Below are 16,454 nucleotides of genomic sequence, written 5' to 3'. Positions count from 1 at the left end.
CAAGTAGGTAAGAAAAAAGTACGTAAAATGTAACGTATTTTATTTTTTGGTTGGATGGTAACCTCCCTCTAACGCGGCAATGTTTTTCTTGATGTCGTTATTCTTCATTTTTTCAATTTTTCATTCTGTTGAAGAATTCGGTGAAATTTCGGTTGATATTTAAATTAAAAACGCGTGAATTTCTGAATATTTGACATAATTATATTCGTTGAAGCATGAATTAATTCTTCGCAGATTTAAATTTGATCCGAATCTTGCTTGATATTTTCGGTCGAACACATCGGCGAATACTCCTGAGGCTGTGGAATAAATAGCGGCTGTACACGGTTTTCATGTGCGTTATTGCTACGGTAAGCTGAACTTCATTAAGTAATTTGAAATTAATCGAGTAGAAGTGAATTATATTCTATTGTAAGTTTTTATGTTATAAGTGAGTGGTTGAGTTGTGCTATGTTAATTGCTCATTTTGTAGAAACTAGTAAGTAAAAACTTGCATGTGTGTTGAATACCATATTTAGCATCATTCCATGTTTAGTGATGTTAGTGGGTATTTATCGTTAATTCTAATCTTAAGAGCTAGCAGATGCATTACTGACGTATTTATTGTACATTTCACCGGAATTATTTCCAACGAACGCTTCAAATTGCATGCGCATTACGCCTGATCGGTGGTTGAAAGGTGTATCGGTTAAACGAAACTGGATTAAATTTTACCTAGGTACAGCATTCAAACGCATCATCGAACGTAGTGAACACATTGAAATTCGTTATGCTTTATATGGTGAGAATGTATGGATTGTTTCGGAATCTTTTACTGAACGACTTAGTATTGACTATCTGCTTAGCTCTGAAATTTTCTAGTTTTTCTCGAATATTACACCATTTATTGTAATATTTGTGGAACTTATACAATAACGTAATTTAATATCCATACATTCTTTACGAATAAAGTATAAATAATTTTAATGTGTTAATGGTTGAACGTGTGCATTTGTGTTTCAGTGAATAATGCTCATTTTCAAGCGCTATTAAAAGTACAACGTGTGTTAAAATTTAAGCGCCAATATGAGCTCCAAATCAGATCAAGAACTACGTCAAAGGCTTATCGCGTTAGGCTACAATCCGCCTCCGGTTACCGACTCAACTCGCGGTTTATTATTGACAAAATTGCAGAAACTCGAGTCTAGTGTTCGACCTTCAAATTCATCTTCGAATCCGCCTTCGAATTCGTCTTCGAATCCGCCTTTGAATTCATCTTCGAATCCGCCTTCCAATCCACCTTCGAATAACATCAACGATATCGATAGATTGGAAGCGAGAACTCGTAAAACACGCAGCACCAAAACTCAAGAATCGCCGGAAAAAATAGAGTATAAAAGTTTCTCCACCGATAAGTCACCGGCTCGTCAAACCAGAAGTAGAACTGAAGAAAATAATTACGATAAAGTCGATTCAACAGCATCGATCAAGAAGAGTAAAACGTCTACTCCTTTCAACGAAACTTTTTCGTCACGTGATCCCTTTGAGAGAGGTTCTGATTCGGACGACTCCGTATCGCATTCAGGACGTCCAACGTTAGCTCGAAAACCTCTCGGTGTAAGACGAGAGTCGCAGTATTACATTAACCGATCTCCTACTAGTGTTTACCGTAATTTCGATGCCGACAACGGAGCAGCGTCCTATCTTAATCGAGATATCTATCGTCCAAAAAGCACCAGCAGTCTGTCTTGGTATCAAAAATTGAACAAAAAATTATCCAATTCTTTTAACAAAATTACACCTTCGTGGATCCCGGTAGGATTCGTACTATTTTTCGTCGTCGTTGCTGGTATTTATTTCAGTAAAAATGACCGTCAGTATGGTGATCTCTTGTTGGATGACGTCAAATATTTGAAGTGTCACGATAGATCGACGTCGCAAGAACCATGTATTCCGGATGAGGAGGTCGAAGGTTCGTTAAAATGTTTGAAAACTTTGTACCAAGAGCTATGGAAAATAGAAGCTAGTCAGGTATGTGGTGCGCGAACAACTGCTCTGAAAAAGCATTATCTAACGCCGGAAAACTTCACCGAATTACTGGTTTCTGAAAAGTACCTCTTACGATACGAAGCCGGTAAAATGCTCAGTAATGTAAAAACGCTAGCTAAACGAAATCCCCAAATCGGTATAGTTTACGAAAAGGCTGAAGGCTTCAGATTAGAGAAAGTAGAACTACCGTGGAAATGTGTATTCGCTTCTTTTTTTTTTGACCTTTACGAATACGTATCTTACGTTGTACTTACGGTGCTTTTTTTGTATTCTACGCATTTATTAGTTCGCTGGGGGCTAAGTTATCGTGAAAAAAATGCTAAAGATAAAGCCGATCTTTTGAAAGGTATCGTAGAAATATTACAACAAATCTCCATAACTAATCCGTCTCAACCATTTCTACCCATCGTTCACGTACGTGATCAGCTGATCAACAACAAAGATCGCGAAAAAAAGAGAAAAATGTGGGCTGAAGCGGTAAAGCACATCGAAGAAAACGAATCACGTATACGAAAAGAAGTCCAACCGTATCAAGGTGAAGATTACGAAGTATGGAGATGGGTAGGCGGACACCAGTTATCGCTACCGAAACCTAAAACATGGCACGGCGAAGCATTTGAAACATCTAAAGACACGATGAACACACCGAGCACAAGTCCAACACCTTGCTTGAAAATTCGTAACATGTTCGATCCCAAAAATGAATCCGATAACGAAGACTGGATTACTAGAGTTGAAGATGCTATCTTGGAGCGTTGCGAAGGTGTTAAAGTCATTCACATTGCTGTTGATGGCACAAATCCCGAAGGTTGTGTTTATGTGAAATGTGCTTCGACCGATGATGCTGGCAAAGCGTACAGAAAAATGCACGGCGCTTGGTTTGACGGTAAAATCGTCAGTGTGAAATATTTGAGATTAGAACGATATCACGAACGATACCCAGCATCGGTCGGATTAACTAAATCTCTGAGCCCGTCAAATGACCAGAAAAAATCTATCATTTAGAGTCAACGATTAAACGCTAATGATGTAATCTCAATGTATCGTCGGTACATGTTTTTAAAGGATATATTTATTTAAATTGTATTTATTAAATCGTTAGTGTAGTTTATGCGTAAGAAAATAATCATAGGATGTATTTTGAGATGAATCGCTTTCCTTGTAATTTGTAAATCGTATCTTCGAATCTTGTGTTTTAATATTTTGTGCGATATTAATATTATATTTTTATATTATGTAAGATAATTTTTTTATCTATCTAACCTATCAAGCGCTTATATGTATATGTTTTTTCATTAATGATTTTTGTTAAATTATCACGTATGAATAAATGAATTGATTTTTAAATTTTTCTTTTTCATGTGTTCTTAATTTTGATAAAACATCCGTCACTGAAATATTGCTTCGATTACTCGATTTTTGACGAGGACTTCAATAGTTCATTTTATGTATGTAGTTGTATTAATGAACAGTAAATTTACATCACATTACGAGCTAAGGTTTTCTTAATTGTTTTTATAACAGAATGCCATTGAGTGATGCAATAACATACCTGCTTGGCGAAATTGTTGAAGAACGAAACGTTTGAACGTTTTTGCTTTTATTAAAGTAAATTTTTTATTCGTTCATATTGTTCAGTATTCAGGCTTTGATTCTTTCGACTATGCGAATTTCAGAAAAAAAAAGTTGTGAAACAAAAAGAATTACATATTTATGGTGGGGAATGTGGGAAAGTTATTGAAACTGACTGTTGCTCGTCTTCTTATATTTTCTCAGTTTTAATGTCTTGAAATTAGTTATACTTGAAGTGAATCTTGAATCCATGCGATTTACTCATCAACTTGCTTGTTTTACCTCCCATGTTACAGATAGAGTAATCGTAAGTTTCCGTTGCAAAATCGGCATCGAGAATGGAAACAGCCAGCGATTACGAAGGTGACAACGGTTCCTCGTCGCCTCCTAGACCACGATCGCCCGCATCTTCGGCCAATTCTCCGTATTCAAATTCAGCTCAGTCGCCTAGATCACCGGCCGATTCATCACCGTCGTCTGGTAACTTTCATCCCAGAACACCGCTATCTACTCCTCCTCAATCACCAAAATCCGCCGCTTCACCCAAGTCCCCTAGATCGCCTCGATCTCCGGCCTCGCCAAGGTAGTTAAATGTATAGAATTCGACGAAACGAATACGATCTGGAAAAAAACTAATTAATTTGTTATATTACAGAGAAGCATCGAGATCTCCCGCTTCTGTGCCCAGATCGCCTAAGTCGCCGGAATATGACGATAATGCTGAAACGCAACGAGCTCCTAGGTCTCCGGATTCGCCGGAATATGATGATAATGCGGAAACGCAACGTTTACCAAGGTCTCCTAAATCACCGGACGAGTATGATGACGAAGCAGAAACTCAGCGATGTAATCCTAAGTCGCCTAAATCGCCAGAGTACGACGATAATGCCGAAACTCAAAGGAGATCAGTGTCCAGGTTGGTTGAGTTATCTAAAAAGTTTTGACAAAATTAAGCGAAGCTTTAATCCGACCGTTATTTTTGTAGGGACCACTCACCCGCTTCCATCCGATCCGCTGGTAGTGTTCCGACGTCTCCTAAATCGATGGAAATCGACGATATGGCGGAAACTCAGCCAAGACCTAGATCCAGATCCGGATCACCGACAAGTGCTGGCTCACCTGCTTCGCGTAAATCGCGTTCACGTTCTCGTTCTAGATCACCGAGTCAGCCGGCATCTCCGGCTCGAGACAGATCCAAATCAAGATCAAGATCTCCGAATGCTGATGAGTCTCGAGCACGTTCGCGATCAAAATCCGGCTCTCCGGAAGCCAGATCGAGATCCGGGTCAGTGAAATCCAGAGGTTCAAGATCTAGATCCAATTCATCGGCCAAATCTAGATCTAGGTCGAGATCAGGTTCTCCGGCAAGGTCTCGATCAGGATCACCTGCCAAGTCTAGATCAAGGTCGCGATCGGGATCTGCTCCGAGGTCCCGATCCGGATCACCTGCCAAGTCTAGATCAAGATCACGATCAGGATCTGCTCCGAGGTCAAGATCGGGTTCAAGGGACAGGTCTGAGTCGCCAGCCAGAGCAAGATCCCGTTCCGGTTCAGCTGCGTCGTCGAGGTCACGATCAAGGTCACGTTCCAAGTCTAAATCTAGATCAAGGTCTAGGTCAGTTTCTTCGAACAGAGCAAGATCAGCGTCTCGTTCGAGATCGAGATCAAGATCAAGGTCGCGTTCACGGTCTAGATCAGGTTCACGAGCATCGAGATCAGGGTCAGAAGCGAGGTCTAGATCGGGATCGAGATCCAGGTCAGGGTCTAGAGATTCTAAATCTAGAAGCCGGTCACCGTCGGCTAAACGAGTATCAGGTATGCGTAATTGAGAGTCCTTCAAAAAATTTGTTTAATAGACTCCCCTTTCCTTCTTTAATGGTATCGTTTACCTACGTTCTTTGTTCTTAGATGGAAATCAATCTGAAAATGAAGACGGTGCCGTTAGAGCTAAACGTAACAAAAAATCCGTATTGTCGGATTCCGAAGATGAAGACATCATTCCTCGAAAAAAGAAAAGAGCTGGATCTGAAGCGAAATCTGGATCCGATCAATCTGGAAGCGAATCGGATAGCGACGGTGGCAAGAAAAAGAAAAAACGTATCGCTCAAGTTATGTCCGATTCTGACGACGAAGTAATGCAAATAAATTCAATTCTCCTTAAATGTTCAATTTCCTCTTTTCTAATATTTTTTTTTTCACGCCCAAGGGTAAACGAGATGAAGAAAAAGGATCAGGAAGTGATGCCGAAAAAGCTGACAATGCTGATGGCCAGGCTCCCGCTAATGATGAAATTTTACCAAATATATCTGACGAAGATTCCGATGACGATAGACCGCGAGGAGAGTAAGTAATCTACGCGCATAACAGGATTTATTGTTCCGCCTAACAAAATGATTTGTTTTACTTATTTATTTATTTATTTATTTATTTATTCATTCAGTAACGCCGATTTCGCCTCCGATTTTGAATTGATGCTGTTACGTAAAAAAGAAGAAAAATCTGGACGTAGACGTAAAAAGGATATCGATATTATCAACGATAACGACGATATTATTGCTCAATTGATTTCCGACATGAAACATGCCGCTCATGTAATTTGTTTCTCCGTTTCTTTAAAGTGAAACTTATTGCATTTTATTAATTTGGTACTTCGTGCTATTTTTAACCGTAGGAGGATCGTAGACTGAATCAAGAATTGAAACCGGCTACAAATAAAGTAGCCATGTTACATAAAGCTTTATCGCAGCTACGAAAACACGACTTGCAGTTAGCGTTTATTGAACATAACGTTTTATCAGTACTAACCGATTGGTTGGCTCCAATGCCTGATCGAAGTTTACCATCTTTAGTCATCAGAGAGTCAATTTTGAAACTATTAAAAGAAGTAAGCGTCGGAATCTTTGTATAATGATAATGATTTCAAAAGTTGAAAAAAGAAAGGGTTTTTATGCGACATTTTTTTACAGTTTCCTCCTATTGATCAATCCTCGCTGAAACACTCCGGTGTAGGAAAGGCTGTTATGTATTTGTATAAACATCCTAAAGAAACCAAGGAAAATAAAGAACGAGCTGGTAGATTGATTAACGAATGGGCGAGACCCATTTTCAATCTATCTACGGATTTCAAAGGTAAATTCGATCGAAATGTGTTATATGAGTTATGACACAATTGGTTATAAAAAACGTATAATGATAATGATGATATTTTTGTAGCACTCAGCAAAGAAGAAAGAATGCAACGTGATCTAGAACAAATGCCGAAACGTCGAAGAGAATCTGATACCGAAGAATCACCCGCTAAAAAAGATAACGAAAGGTACGTATGTATGATGAAAATTATCAGCATATAAATGAAAATGGCACCATCTGCATGGAGTTGTTTCGATGAAAAAATTCGGTATCGTTCTTTACTGAACGGGAAGTTTTCTTTAATGGTGATTTTTCAATTCATTTTCTTTTAGACCTCTCAGACCCGGAGACAAAGGCTGGATTGGTAGAGCCAGAGTTCCTTTACCTTCAGATAAAGATTACGTAGTTCGTCCTAAATGGAAATCTGATGTTGACATGACTCGAGTAAGAATTACATACTTAATCCTTTCCTAGAATTACTTTTTTTATTACGATATTTTTCAAAAACCAACGTTAATTTTGGAATAATTTATAGACATCGAAGAAAAAACCAAACAGATTCGAGAAACATTTGAAAAATTTCGTCGATAATCGTCGTAACACAAAAAGCAGAAGGGCTGTGGAAATTTCTATTGAAGGAAGAAAAATGGCGTTGTAATTTTCCATCATCACTATATAGTTTTTTTCAGTATTTCCTGAAAATATTTTTACGTTTTTTTTTTGTAGATTTTCCCTTTGTTTTGTTTCGTATATTTACCAGTTGTGTACCTATCGATTCGAGTTGTTGTTTTTTTTTTTTTACGAGAGTACTCGTATTTTTATCTTTATTTAATAGGCGTAAATGTAAATAAATATTTCTTTTTTACGTTTACTTTTTGGATTTTAAAACGATTGTATGATATGAAATCAATTGATTGTGATATTTAAAAATATACCCAATTGAAAAACAAAGATTCGACCGTTAGTATCAAGTTCGTTTTTTTCTTAGTTTTTTTTTTAAATTGAAAAATGAAATTCTTAACCCGAAAGAAATCGTTGAATTTAAAAAAGAAAACTGTATTTGATTATTTAGTACAGAAAAAGCACATTTGAGCATTCTACTGCCTACGTTAATGATTTCTCAAACCCAATGCGTCATTTTAAATAACCCTTGATCGTCTGAGGGTACTTCTAAAACACTCATTTGTTTTCTAAGTTTAGGTTTAGCAGGATTCGGAGACTTGGGTAACATCTCAATTACATCTTCCATTTCGTCAGTGAATTCCTCTGGTATCTCGGTCTTGACAGGTCTGCAAACATGCAAAATTGTAAATATTTGTTGAAGATGAAATGAAATTAAAGATACAAATATAAAATTAGGTAGGCACCTTCTAGGACACGAAAAACAATCAGAAAATGACCAATTTTTGCCGAAATTTTCTCCTTCATCGACTGTTTGCGGTAAATTGTGATATAACGTTTCCGGTAATCTTAAAGCGGTGATACCTCCGACGATGGATATTACTCCCATTATGCCCAAAGGCAAGACTAAATTCTCACGTCCCTAGAAGAATATCGCCATTAGTATTAAGGCACAAATTTTGAAATAAAAGTGAAATTTGTTCGTAACGAAGAGAAAATTATTACCAAGTAGGTGACAAATGGTATAATAATCAAGCCAAGTCCCGCCACATACGTCGAGAAACCGATGCCTATACCTCGCAAAGGCGTGGGATACAGTTCACCAGCGAATGGATATATGATCAAGAAAGAAGCGGAAATCGTGAACTTGGAGAATAAAAACAATACCAACGTCTGCATTACGGCATCTAAAAGAAAATTTACGCATAGCATGAGTCATTTCTTCCGCGTCAACAGACAATTCGTGGGTCTAGAAAGGTGCACGATCAAGTGGACAGCTAGGTGAAAATGGATACGAGTATTTACTTTCTGGTAAAAGCACAGTAACGATGCAGCTTATTCCACTCAGCAACATGCTCAACGTTAGAGGCCATCTTCTACCCCATCGGTCCATTATAAACCAACAGATCATACAGCTTGGAATTTCAATAACGGAGGAGAGAAAGAAACTGAGATACTCGTTATTTCCTAAAGCAGGACCGTAGTAGCTCAAACCAACATAAACCATGTCATTGGCAAACCTGCAAAGTAGTAAATCATTTGATAGGTAAGATACAGGTTTAAATAAAAGAATTTTATGGCTGAAAAATTATACACGACTGAGTTGACTTTTTTACACTCAGTTTCATGTTACCTAATACCTACCAGTTGAATGTGATGAGAATAGTTTTCAATCTCATATTAGGGGTTCTGAAAAGTGCCGTAACACCAGGACCTTTACGCATACGCCGTCTCTCTGATGAGCTCCGCTTTAATTGCGTTTTTCGCTGAAGGTAGGGGGAAAAAATATTATAAGTAAAAATAAATAAAAGTGGAAGAATACATAGGTAGGTAGGTACCTGAGGGGTAGTTTACCTTAATTCGTTGCCTAACGTAAGGTGGTACTGTCGCCCCATTTATTTTAGCCAATGTATCCAAAATGTCTAAAGCTTCATCAAAACGACCTTTCGACAAAAGCCATCGAGGAGATTCTGGTAAAAACCTGAATACAAAATATCAACCACAACAATGCATAATTTAAATTCCCAATTCAATTAATACAGAGAAAATGGAAATCAAATTTTTAAAAAAATTAATTAGGTACACTCACCAGCCGCTAATGAAGTATATGGTGAACGGCAAGGAACTGAGGAAGGCCAAATGCACCCAATTTCTTATGTAAAAAGAAACCACAGAGAGTAATATCAATCCTCCGATGTAAAATACACACGTCATTACTGTCACAAAAGATCTATAATTTGGTCCAACTAATTCTAAACCTGAAAATATCAAGTTATTATTTCATTTCACATCCTAAAAGGTAGGTAGAGGTACTTTTATATTGATACTTACAAATAATGAAAGGTATTTGATAAACGGCTGGAATGGTCAATCCAACAATGGCTCTGCTTATTGCCCATTGCCAAAACTCTACGGATAACGCGGTCAACACGTTTCCCAAAATCAACGTAGACAAACAAATGAAGAAAGATCTTTTTCTACCTATCCTGTAATCATGAATGTTTATTTACATTTGGGCAGGTACTTAATTGAGCACAGACATTTAATAAAATGATTTAAGAACTTAAAAAGCCAAAGTCTCGAGTTGAACGGACGCTGGATTGAGCTACCTTCAAAATATATAATATGCAATTTACGAAAAAAAAACAATAACAAAAACCTCAAAAATCATAATTTATGTATTATTCAAAAATTCAAAATCCCTGTGAAAATACTTCACATGGGATCTTGAAACAATCGAAACACGAGATTTTTTCATCACTTGCGCCTGCAAAAATACTCTATAGGCAACTCGAATAACAAATGATGAAATTGATTTTTTCAATTGCATATTGAGTGTTTTTGTAGGGGTTTTGATTTTTTAAAGATTAATGATAGAAATCAATCGCATCTATACGTGCTAAAGTTAATTTGGGAAAATTTTGTAGCCTTAAATAGTATTTGTGAATCTGGAGGGAATTTTAAATAAATGGTTGAAGCTTTCAGAAAGGCTAAAAAAAACATCTCTATAAATCGAATTGGTCTATTGAATTCAGGGCATAAAGTAATTTACAGTTTTCCAACTTCATTTGGTAAAATTTTAAGGAAATTTTCAACTTTCAAAAATCTTCTAAAGGTACTAGAATAGCTCGAAATGGCTCGCGACTATTTCCAATCACTTCGAAGGCTCAAAAGTATAATAGGTAAACATCACCTAATTTTAGCGTTCTTACGACAATTTGGGGAAATTTTTGATTTTTTTTACTACTTTGATCCTTTGATATTCAAAAATTCACCAAATATCAAAAAATGCCCGGGTGGAATTGACATTTCTGTTTAAATTTTTCTTTCTTTGGCAGTTTTTAATCGAATTTTTTCAAACTTGTAAGGATATGCTAAACACCAATATCATCAAGGGTCGTTTCTAGAAATTTTTTCAGACTCATTTTCTTACAGGAAAACTTTTATAACCTGTCAACTCCGATTGAGCTGAAATTTGGCTCATTAAAGTGAAAGCGCAATTTATTAACAAAAAGAGGACCTCTAGAGGTGTCACACTCCGATTTGAACGGGACCGCGATTTTTGGAAAAAGCATAGTCTAAAACCCCCAAAATCGAATTTTCAGCTGCCCGAGTTCATTTTTTGATTTTTGGCGACCGTTTGAAAATTCAAAATTTACTGTTTTTGGCGATTCATGCACTTTTTTAAAAAGTACGTACTTACTTAATCAGTAAAAATAGTCAAAATAAATCCCAAAACTAATATCAATTACCCAAATCCAAATTTCACCATTTCCAGCCATTCTGGAGCCTCCAGCGCGATTTTCAATTTGCTACAAAAGGCGTGAATATGCAGTTGGGCAGTTAAAGATTGAGTTGTGTGTTACACTCGACCAGTTACCAGTTTAACGAGTTTATCCACATTTGAGCCGATTTTGAGATTGACACCTCAAGAATAGTTTTTTGACCAGCTTTTTTCAAAATTAGAAAATCCAAAAAATAAGTTTACTCCCAAAATCGGCTCAAATGCGGATAAACTCATTAAAAAGGTCGAGTGTATTACGCAACTCGATTTTTAGCGGCCCAATTTTATATTCACACCTTCTGGAGCAAATTCAAAATTCTGGAGAAATTGAAAATCGAGCTGGAGGCTACAGAATGGCTGGAAATGGTGAAATTGGGATTGGGGGGTTAGTTATGGACAAAATACAGCGATTCGCGCAAATATCAAAAATTTCCACGCACACGGGAAACTTTTGATTTTTTAATTTTGAAAAAAGCTGGTCAAAAAACCACTCTCGAGGTGTCACTCCCAAAATCGGCTCAAATGTGGAAAAACTCGTTAAACAGGCCGAGTATAATATACAACTCGATTTTTAGCTGCCCAACTTCATATTCACGCCTTCTGGAGCAAATTCAAAATTCTGGAGAAATTGAAAAATCACGCTGGAGGCTCCAGAATGGCTGGAAATGGTGAAATTTGGATTTGGATAATTGATACCAGTTTTGGGATTTATTTTGACTATTTTTACTGATCAAGTACGTACTTTTTTAAAAAAATCCAGGAATCGCCAAAAACAGTCAATTTTGAATTTTCAAACGTTCGCCAAAAATCGAAAAATGAACTTGGGCAGCTGAAAATTCGGTTTGGGGGGTTTTAGACTATGCTCTTTCCGAAAATCGTGGTCCTGTTCAAATTGGATTGTGACACCTCAAGAGGTTCCCCTGTAAGCTAGATCTCAGAATTAAATTTTGAGCTGCCGAAGTTAATTGTTAATTTTTTGATTTTTGACGAATTTTTGAAAATGGTGGAAATAGTCTATTGATGATGAATTTACTTCCTGCAAAAAGAGTGCCTAACCTAAATACAGAGGTAAAAATCTAAAAATTGATTTACATGCTAAATTTCACTCTCCCCGAATCGATTGCAACCATTTTCAAGCTACAGTCGGCCCCGCTTATTATGGTCGCATTTGTCCGAGGCAAATTGATTTTATTAAGCGGGTGATTTTATAAAGCGAACTTTTGAAAAAACACAATTTTCACATAAAAAAATTTACTACAACTTCACAATGTACATGCATACTAAAAAGATGGATTAAAATTACGTTAGGTACTCCCAAATTCGCGATTTAGGTACATAACATATCTATTTTTCAAATTTTCAAATGTCTAGACCTTTTTCCCTTTATCATCACTAGAGAGAAAGTTGTTAGAAATCAAAATTTAAAAATAAGAGAATAATAAGTGAAAAATTACAAACATTTTTATTCAAAGTATGAAAAAACAAGCCATTTCCCCAAAAATACCTCAATATTTTCACAAAATGATTCTGCTAAGGGGGGAGTTTGATTACATTAAACGAGTGATTTTCTGTGTAATTAGGTACAAAAAATCGGGACCAAGCCATTTGATTTCATTAAACGGGTGATTTTATTAAGCGGATCCATAATAAGCGGGGCCGACTGTATTAGGATCCTTCAGCAAAAGTTGACGTTTCTCCAGCAATTCCAAAGTGCTCCAGAAAACGTATCAAAATGTAACACGATGTATTTCAAATTAATATATTAGCCTAGAAATGAATTTAAACCTGGGAGATCATCTAAAAGATAGGCCAGGGATTACCAAAATGGCGCGATTCGATTTAAAATTCCAACTAAAAGAGATAACTTTAAGCGGAAAAATCGTGAAAAAATACTTTTCCAAGTAGGTATGCATTTTTAAAGACTTTTCTGACTTTTGAAAGAAGTTATTATCAAAAGTCCCATGAAAAAAAAATACTAAAAACGCGTATTTCGCTAAAAAGATACATAGACTCGAAAAAAATGCGTCAATTCCTGCAAGTTGGAAACAATTTGCTTGGAAACGGCCAAAGATGAAAAATTTTCAACAGAATTGTCAATTTCACCTCTTTTGAAGAGATTAGGGGTGATCTAGTAATCTGAAAATTCAATCACAATGAGGTTTGCTCTTTGCTCCAAATTTAACTACAGGGTGTCCAGAAATATCGAGTATCCCTAAAAAAAAGTTTTCTGCTATAAATACTTCGAAGTTCGATTGGTCATAGTGAATGATAATAATGATAGCACATGATTGGTTGTTGGACTGGAGAGATAACATTCCACCAATCATATGCATCTATTTCACGTTGCCAACCGATATTTTTAATGAAAAACTTTCTTTGGGGCACCCGATATTTATGAGCACCTGTAGTCTTGAGATAGGTACCTACTACCTACCTATGAACCTTCAATTATCCATTAGTAAAAAAAATTTTAAGGAAGATTGATAACGAGCCAATTTTTTTTATTTTCTCATTTTAGTCTACTTGAAAAAAACAAACGGCAAAATAACCCAGTCTCCTAATTCTTTGTTCAAAATGTGAAAATTTCATTTTACGATGTTCTCTAATCCGGCTATCTTCATCAAACGTAATTCATTGTTCAATTTTCAGATTTCAATCAACCAAAATATTCTTAAAACGTAGTTGTTTGGTTTCGCTCATCCTGAGACTTTGGTTTATTCACTTATAAACTTTGGGAAAACTCACCTATCATTAACTAAGCCAAAAACATAAACGCCAATTGGACCACCAGAATTTAGAGCAGCCAGCCCAATCGTCGGATATATATCGTAATCGCATACTAAACCAAACTGAAATAAAATCAAACGATGAAATCATTGTACAAGAAATCAGATCGAGGTATGTATTATCAGTAATGTATAGGTACGTAATAGGTATAGGTAATGTATGTAGTTGTACATTACGTACATGGTAGTAAAGTTAACGTAGGTACCTACATATTTTGATTATTTCTTCGAGCAAACTACACGAGCTCGATATTCGTTAACTAACGTAATAAAAAATGTTATCAACAAGCTCAACATTTCAACAGTCACGAGAAAATAGAAAAATTCACGATACTTGTACATGCAGTGGGCACAAAAAGTACTGACACGTACCTCGTCAAAAATCGTAATTTTCAAGTTGACGTTATGGGCTCAAGCCCAAATTTTAAGATGAATAAAACAATACAACCACTACCTTATAAGAAATTTAGCTTACACCAAAAAAGATCATTATCACTTCTTGCCTATCTTCAATAGGGGGGGGGGGGGTATTTCAATAATATTAAAAAAATGTCAACATAAAAAGTACCTAATGTGTATTTCTTCGTTTTCTTCTTTTCAAGCTTTCTGACCTCCTTCGGTTTTCATTTTTTCAATCATCTCAAAATTTGAGTTCATAAGGTCACCTTGAAAATATAGCGATTTTTGATGAGGTGTGTCAATACCTTTTGTGCTCAGGCATTTAATGAGAAAACTAATTAAACTGCACCCACGTGCAGGCTCTTGACTTTTTTTTTTTTTAATGATCAAAATTTATAACTTTTGCGACCACTAAATTTCTCCCAAAATGTCAGAATTCTTCTCAGTTTTCTTGCAATTACAAAAGATAGTCCCTAATAGCTCAACATTTCTCATCTTTTATTTATATAAGTACCTAGGTATGGTATCACAGAGTAGCCTAAATAATGTACAAAAATCACATAAAAAATTGCTCACGTCAATAACAATAGACGATTTAACTTCGGTCAAGTTATACTCCCATCCATCGATACAGGGTTCTGTCGTCCAATTTCTCGGTATTTCAAATGTTTCGTTGGCATCTTGTAAATTTAAAATTTCAGTCCAGTTTACCGCGTACCTCGAACAACGACTGTACGTTTTATTATCCTGATTTTTGAGAAAAATTCACTAATGTAAACAACGCAACCCATCGAGTCAAGTTTCCGGGTGTAGTTTTTGAATTTTTTTTTTCAAAAAGGGCAGGTAAAGATACTAGATAGGTTTCCAAAAAAACATACAGAGGGACAATGGTGCACCACTTACATAAGGTATAGCAACAGAACGCCTTTCGTTAGGCGATAAATCATTTAATTCGGGTACTTTACACCAATGATCTGGAATTTGTTGCATAAATAATTGATTAAAAGCTCCAAAGCCACATGGTATGCAAGCAGGTAAACATACTAACCAAATTAATAACTTTTGGTATCTACCGAATTCTCCTATTTGTGGCAATATTTCGTCGACGTCGATATGATCGTCCTATAAAATCAAATCTCCAGTCAGTCAGATGTATGAAAATCAAAACAACATCGATTGCACCAAAAACGAAAAATATATAAACGTAGGTACAGGTATAAAATAGGTATACAAAATTCACGAATAGGTACCTTACAATTTTCGACCCGCGCTTCTGTATCGTCTTCATTCATTTTAACAAAACAAGTGATCCTCGGTGGGGTGTGAAAAACTTACTAACTAGCCATGTCAGTACGGTTTAAAAGAAGCCAGAAAAAATCAACGTAAGACATAATTTTAATCAATAAAATACATATTTTTTTTCCTTTCAATCGTGATAAAATTATATAATTAAACGTTCGACATCGTCGTCCAACCACATACGCAGATTACCATTCGAGAACGTTGTATAATTAACACGTAAATCGTGTCACAAAAGCAATACGAATTTATATGTAAACAAATATCGGATGATTAAATTAATGCGAGAAAATTCTCAGATATTTGTCTCATAAAGTACATATAGGTACGCACTATGCTGGTATAAAAAACCATGTGACAAGGTTGAACATGATTTTTGTTTATGTGTAGAAGAGGTTCAAGGGCAGGGGGATGAGAATTTACAAATCCATTTTCGCGAAACATTACGATTCGGTTTGCTTGTAAAAATATAGTTTAAATTAAATAGGTACCTACCTACAGACAATTCACACCTGATAACAATTTTTTGCGCAATAGAGGTAAGTAATTAAAGCTGCGAGGTGTGAAATAGGCTTTCGCTTCGGGTTTAAATTTAGAAATTCACCGGTATTGTCTCGGCGCCGCATTAGTAGGTACTTATTTCAAGGTTACCAATGACATTTATTGTTGAAAAATGGGGGATGGAAGCAGCAGAACTATATAGGAACTCTTTCAGAATCAAAGAACATACCTGATGAATTTATTCAATTTTACAAGACGTATAAATGTAAAGGAAACAAATCATCAGAGAATTCGTTAAAAATTGGAAAATTTCTCTAAATGGTGAAAAAAGTTGT

At 36.1% G+C, this 16,454-nt stretch overlaps 3 protein-coding genes across 4 annotated transcripts; 2 read left to right on the top strand and 1 right to left on the bottom strand.

The window, feature by feature from the left end:
- Positions 1 to 68: 68 nt before the first annotated feature.
- Positions 69 to 7,600, top strand: LOC135832656 (protein IWS1 homolog). 2 transcript variants are annotated; one of them, XM_065346042.1, is made up of 12 exons: positions 69 to 350; positions 3,897 to 4,183; positions 4,256 to 4,516; positions 4,586 to 5,415; positions 5,509 to 5,732; positions 5,807 to 5,943; positions 6,041 to 6,191; positions 6,272 to 6,484; positions 6,567 to 6,729; positions 6,814 to 6,916; positions 7,062 to 7,173; positions 7,265 to 7,600. In XM_065346042.1, exons 2-12 carry the CDS (start codon positions 3,939 to 3,941, stop codon positions 7,385 to 7,387), a joined length of 2,562 nt encoding a protein of 853 aa, XP_065202114.1. In that variant the 5' UTR covers positions 69 to 350; positions 3,897 to 3,938; the 3' UTR covers positions 7,388 to 7,600. The 2 variants fall into 2 exon arrangements, with proteins under 2 accessions (XP_065202114.1, XP_065202115.1); XM_065346043.1 differs by lacking the exon at positions 69 to 350 and adding an exon at positions 3,573 to 3,636.
- On the top strand, positions 367 to 3,375 carry MAN1. Its single transcript, XM_065346046.1, has 2 exons — positions 367 to 478; positions 1,003 to 3,375. Exon 2 carries the CDS (start codon positions 1,066 to 1,068, stop codon positions 3,031 to 3,033), a length of 1,968 nt encoding a protein of 655 aa, XP_065202118.1. The 5' UTR covers positions 367 to 478; positions 1,003 to 1,065; the 3' UTR covers positions 3,034 to 3,375.
- A 169-nt stretch (positions 7,601 to 7,769) lies between the features above and the next one.
- On the bottom strand, positions 7,770 to 15,811 carry CarT (Carcinine transporter). The gene is made up of 12 exons (XM_065346047.1): positions 15,570 to 15,811; positions 15,223 to 15,441; positions 14,896 to 15,066; positions 13,880 to 13,983; positions 9,682 to 9,836; positions 9,440 to 9,608; positions 9,205 to 9,331; positions 8,995 to 9,116; positions 8,656 to 8,870; positions 8,356 to 8,537; positions 8,097 to 8,272; positions 7,770 to 8,018 (listed from the first exon to the last, which is right to left on the bottom strand). Exons 1-12 carry the CDS (start codon positions 15,609 to 15,611, stop codon positions 7,850 to 7,852), a joined length of 1,851 nt encoding a protein of 616 aa, XP_065202119.1. The 5' UTR covers positions 15,612 to 15,811; the 3' UTR covers positions 7,770 to 7,849.
- Positions 15,812 to 16,454: the final 643 nt, after the last annotated feature.

Source organism: Planococcus citri, chromosome 1, assembly GCF_950023065.1.
Source record: "Planococcus citri chromosome 1, ihPlaCitr1.1, whole genome shotgun sequence".
Lineage (NCBI taxonomy): Eukaryota > Metazoa > Arthropoda > Insecta > Hemiptera > Pseudococcidae > Planococcus > Planococcus citri.
This window is presented reverse-complemented; position numbering and strand designations above follow the sequence as displayed.

What these genes read in the sequence shown, in the direction of transcription:
- MAN1 (XM_065346046.1), top strand. Translation starts at nt 1,066, where the DNA reads ATGAGCTCCAAATCAGATCAAGAACTACGTCAAAGGCTTATCGCGTTA.
- LOC135832656 (XM_065346042.1), top strand. Translation starts at nt 3,939, where the DNA reads ATGGAAACAGCCAGCGATTACGAAGGTGACAACGGTTCCTCGTCGCCT. An exon ending in GTCGGCTAAACGAGTATCAG is followed by an intron (nt 5,416 to 5,508) that starts GTATGCGTAATT and finishes CTTTGTTCTTAG; the next exon opens with ATGGAAATCAATCTGAAAAT. An exon ending in TGTCCGATTCTGACGACGAA is followed by an intron (nt 5,733 to 5,806) that starts GTAATGCAAATA and finishes TTCACGCCCAAG; the next exon opens with GGTAAACGAGATGAAGAAAA.
- CarT (XM_065346047.1), bottom strand. Translation starts at nt 15,611, where the DNA reads ATGAATGAAGACGATACAGAAGCGCGGGTCGAAAATTGTAAG. An exon ending in GTTCTGTTGCTATACCTTAT is followed by an intron (nt 15,067 to 15,222) that starts GTAAGTGGTGCA and finishes CTCAAAAATCAG; the next exon opens with GATAATAAAACGTACAGTCG. An exon ending in TGTTTTTCGTGTCCTAGAAG is followed by an intron (nt 8,019 to 8,096) that starts GTGCCTACCTAA and finishes GCATGTTTGCAG; the next exon opens with ACCTGTCAAGACCGAGATAC.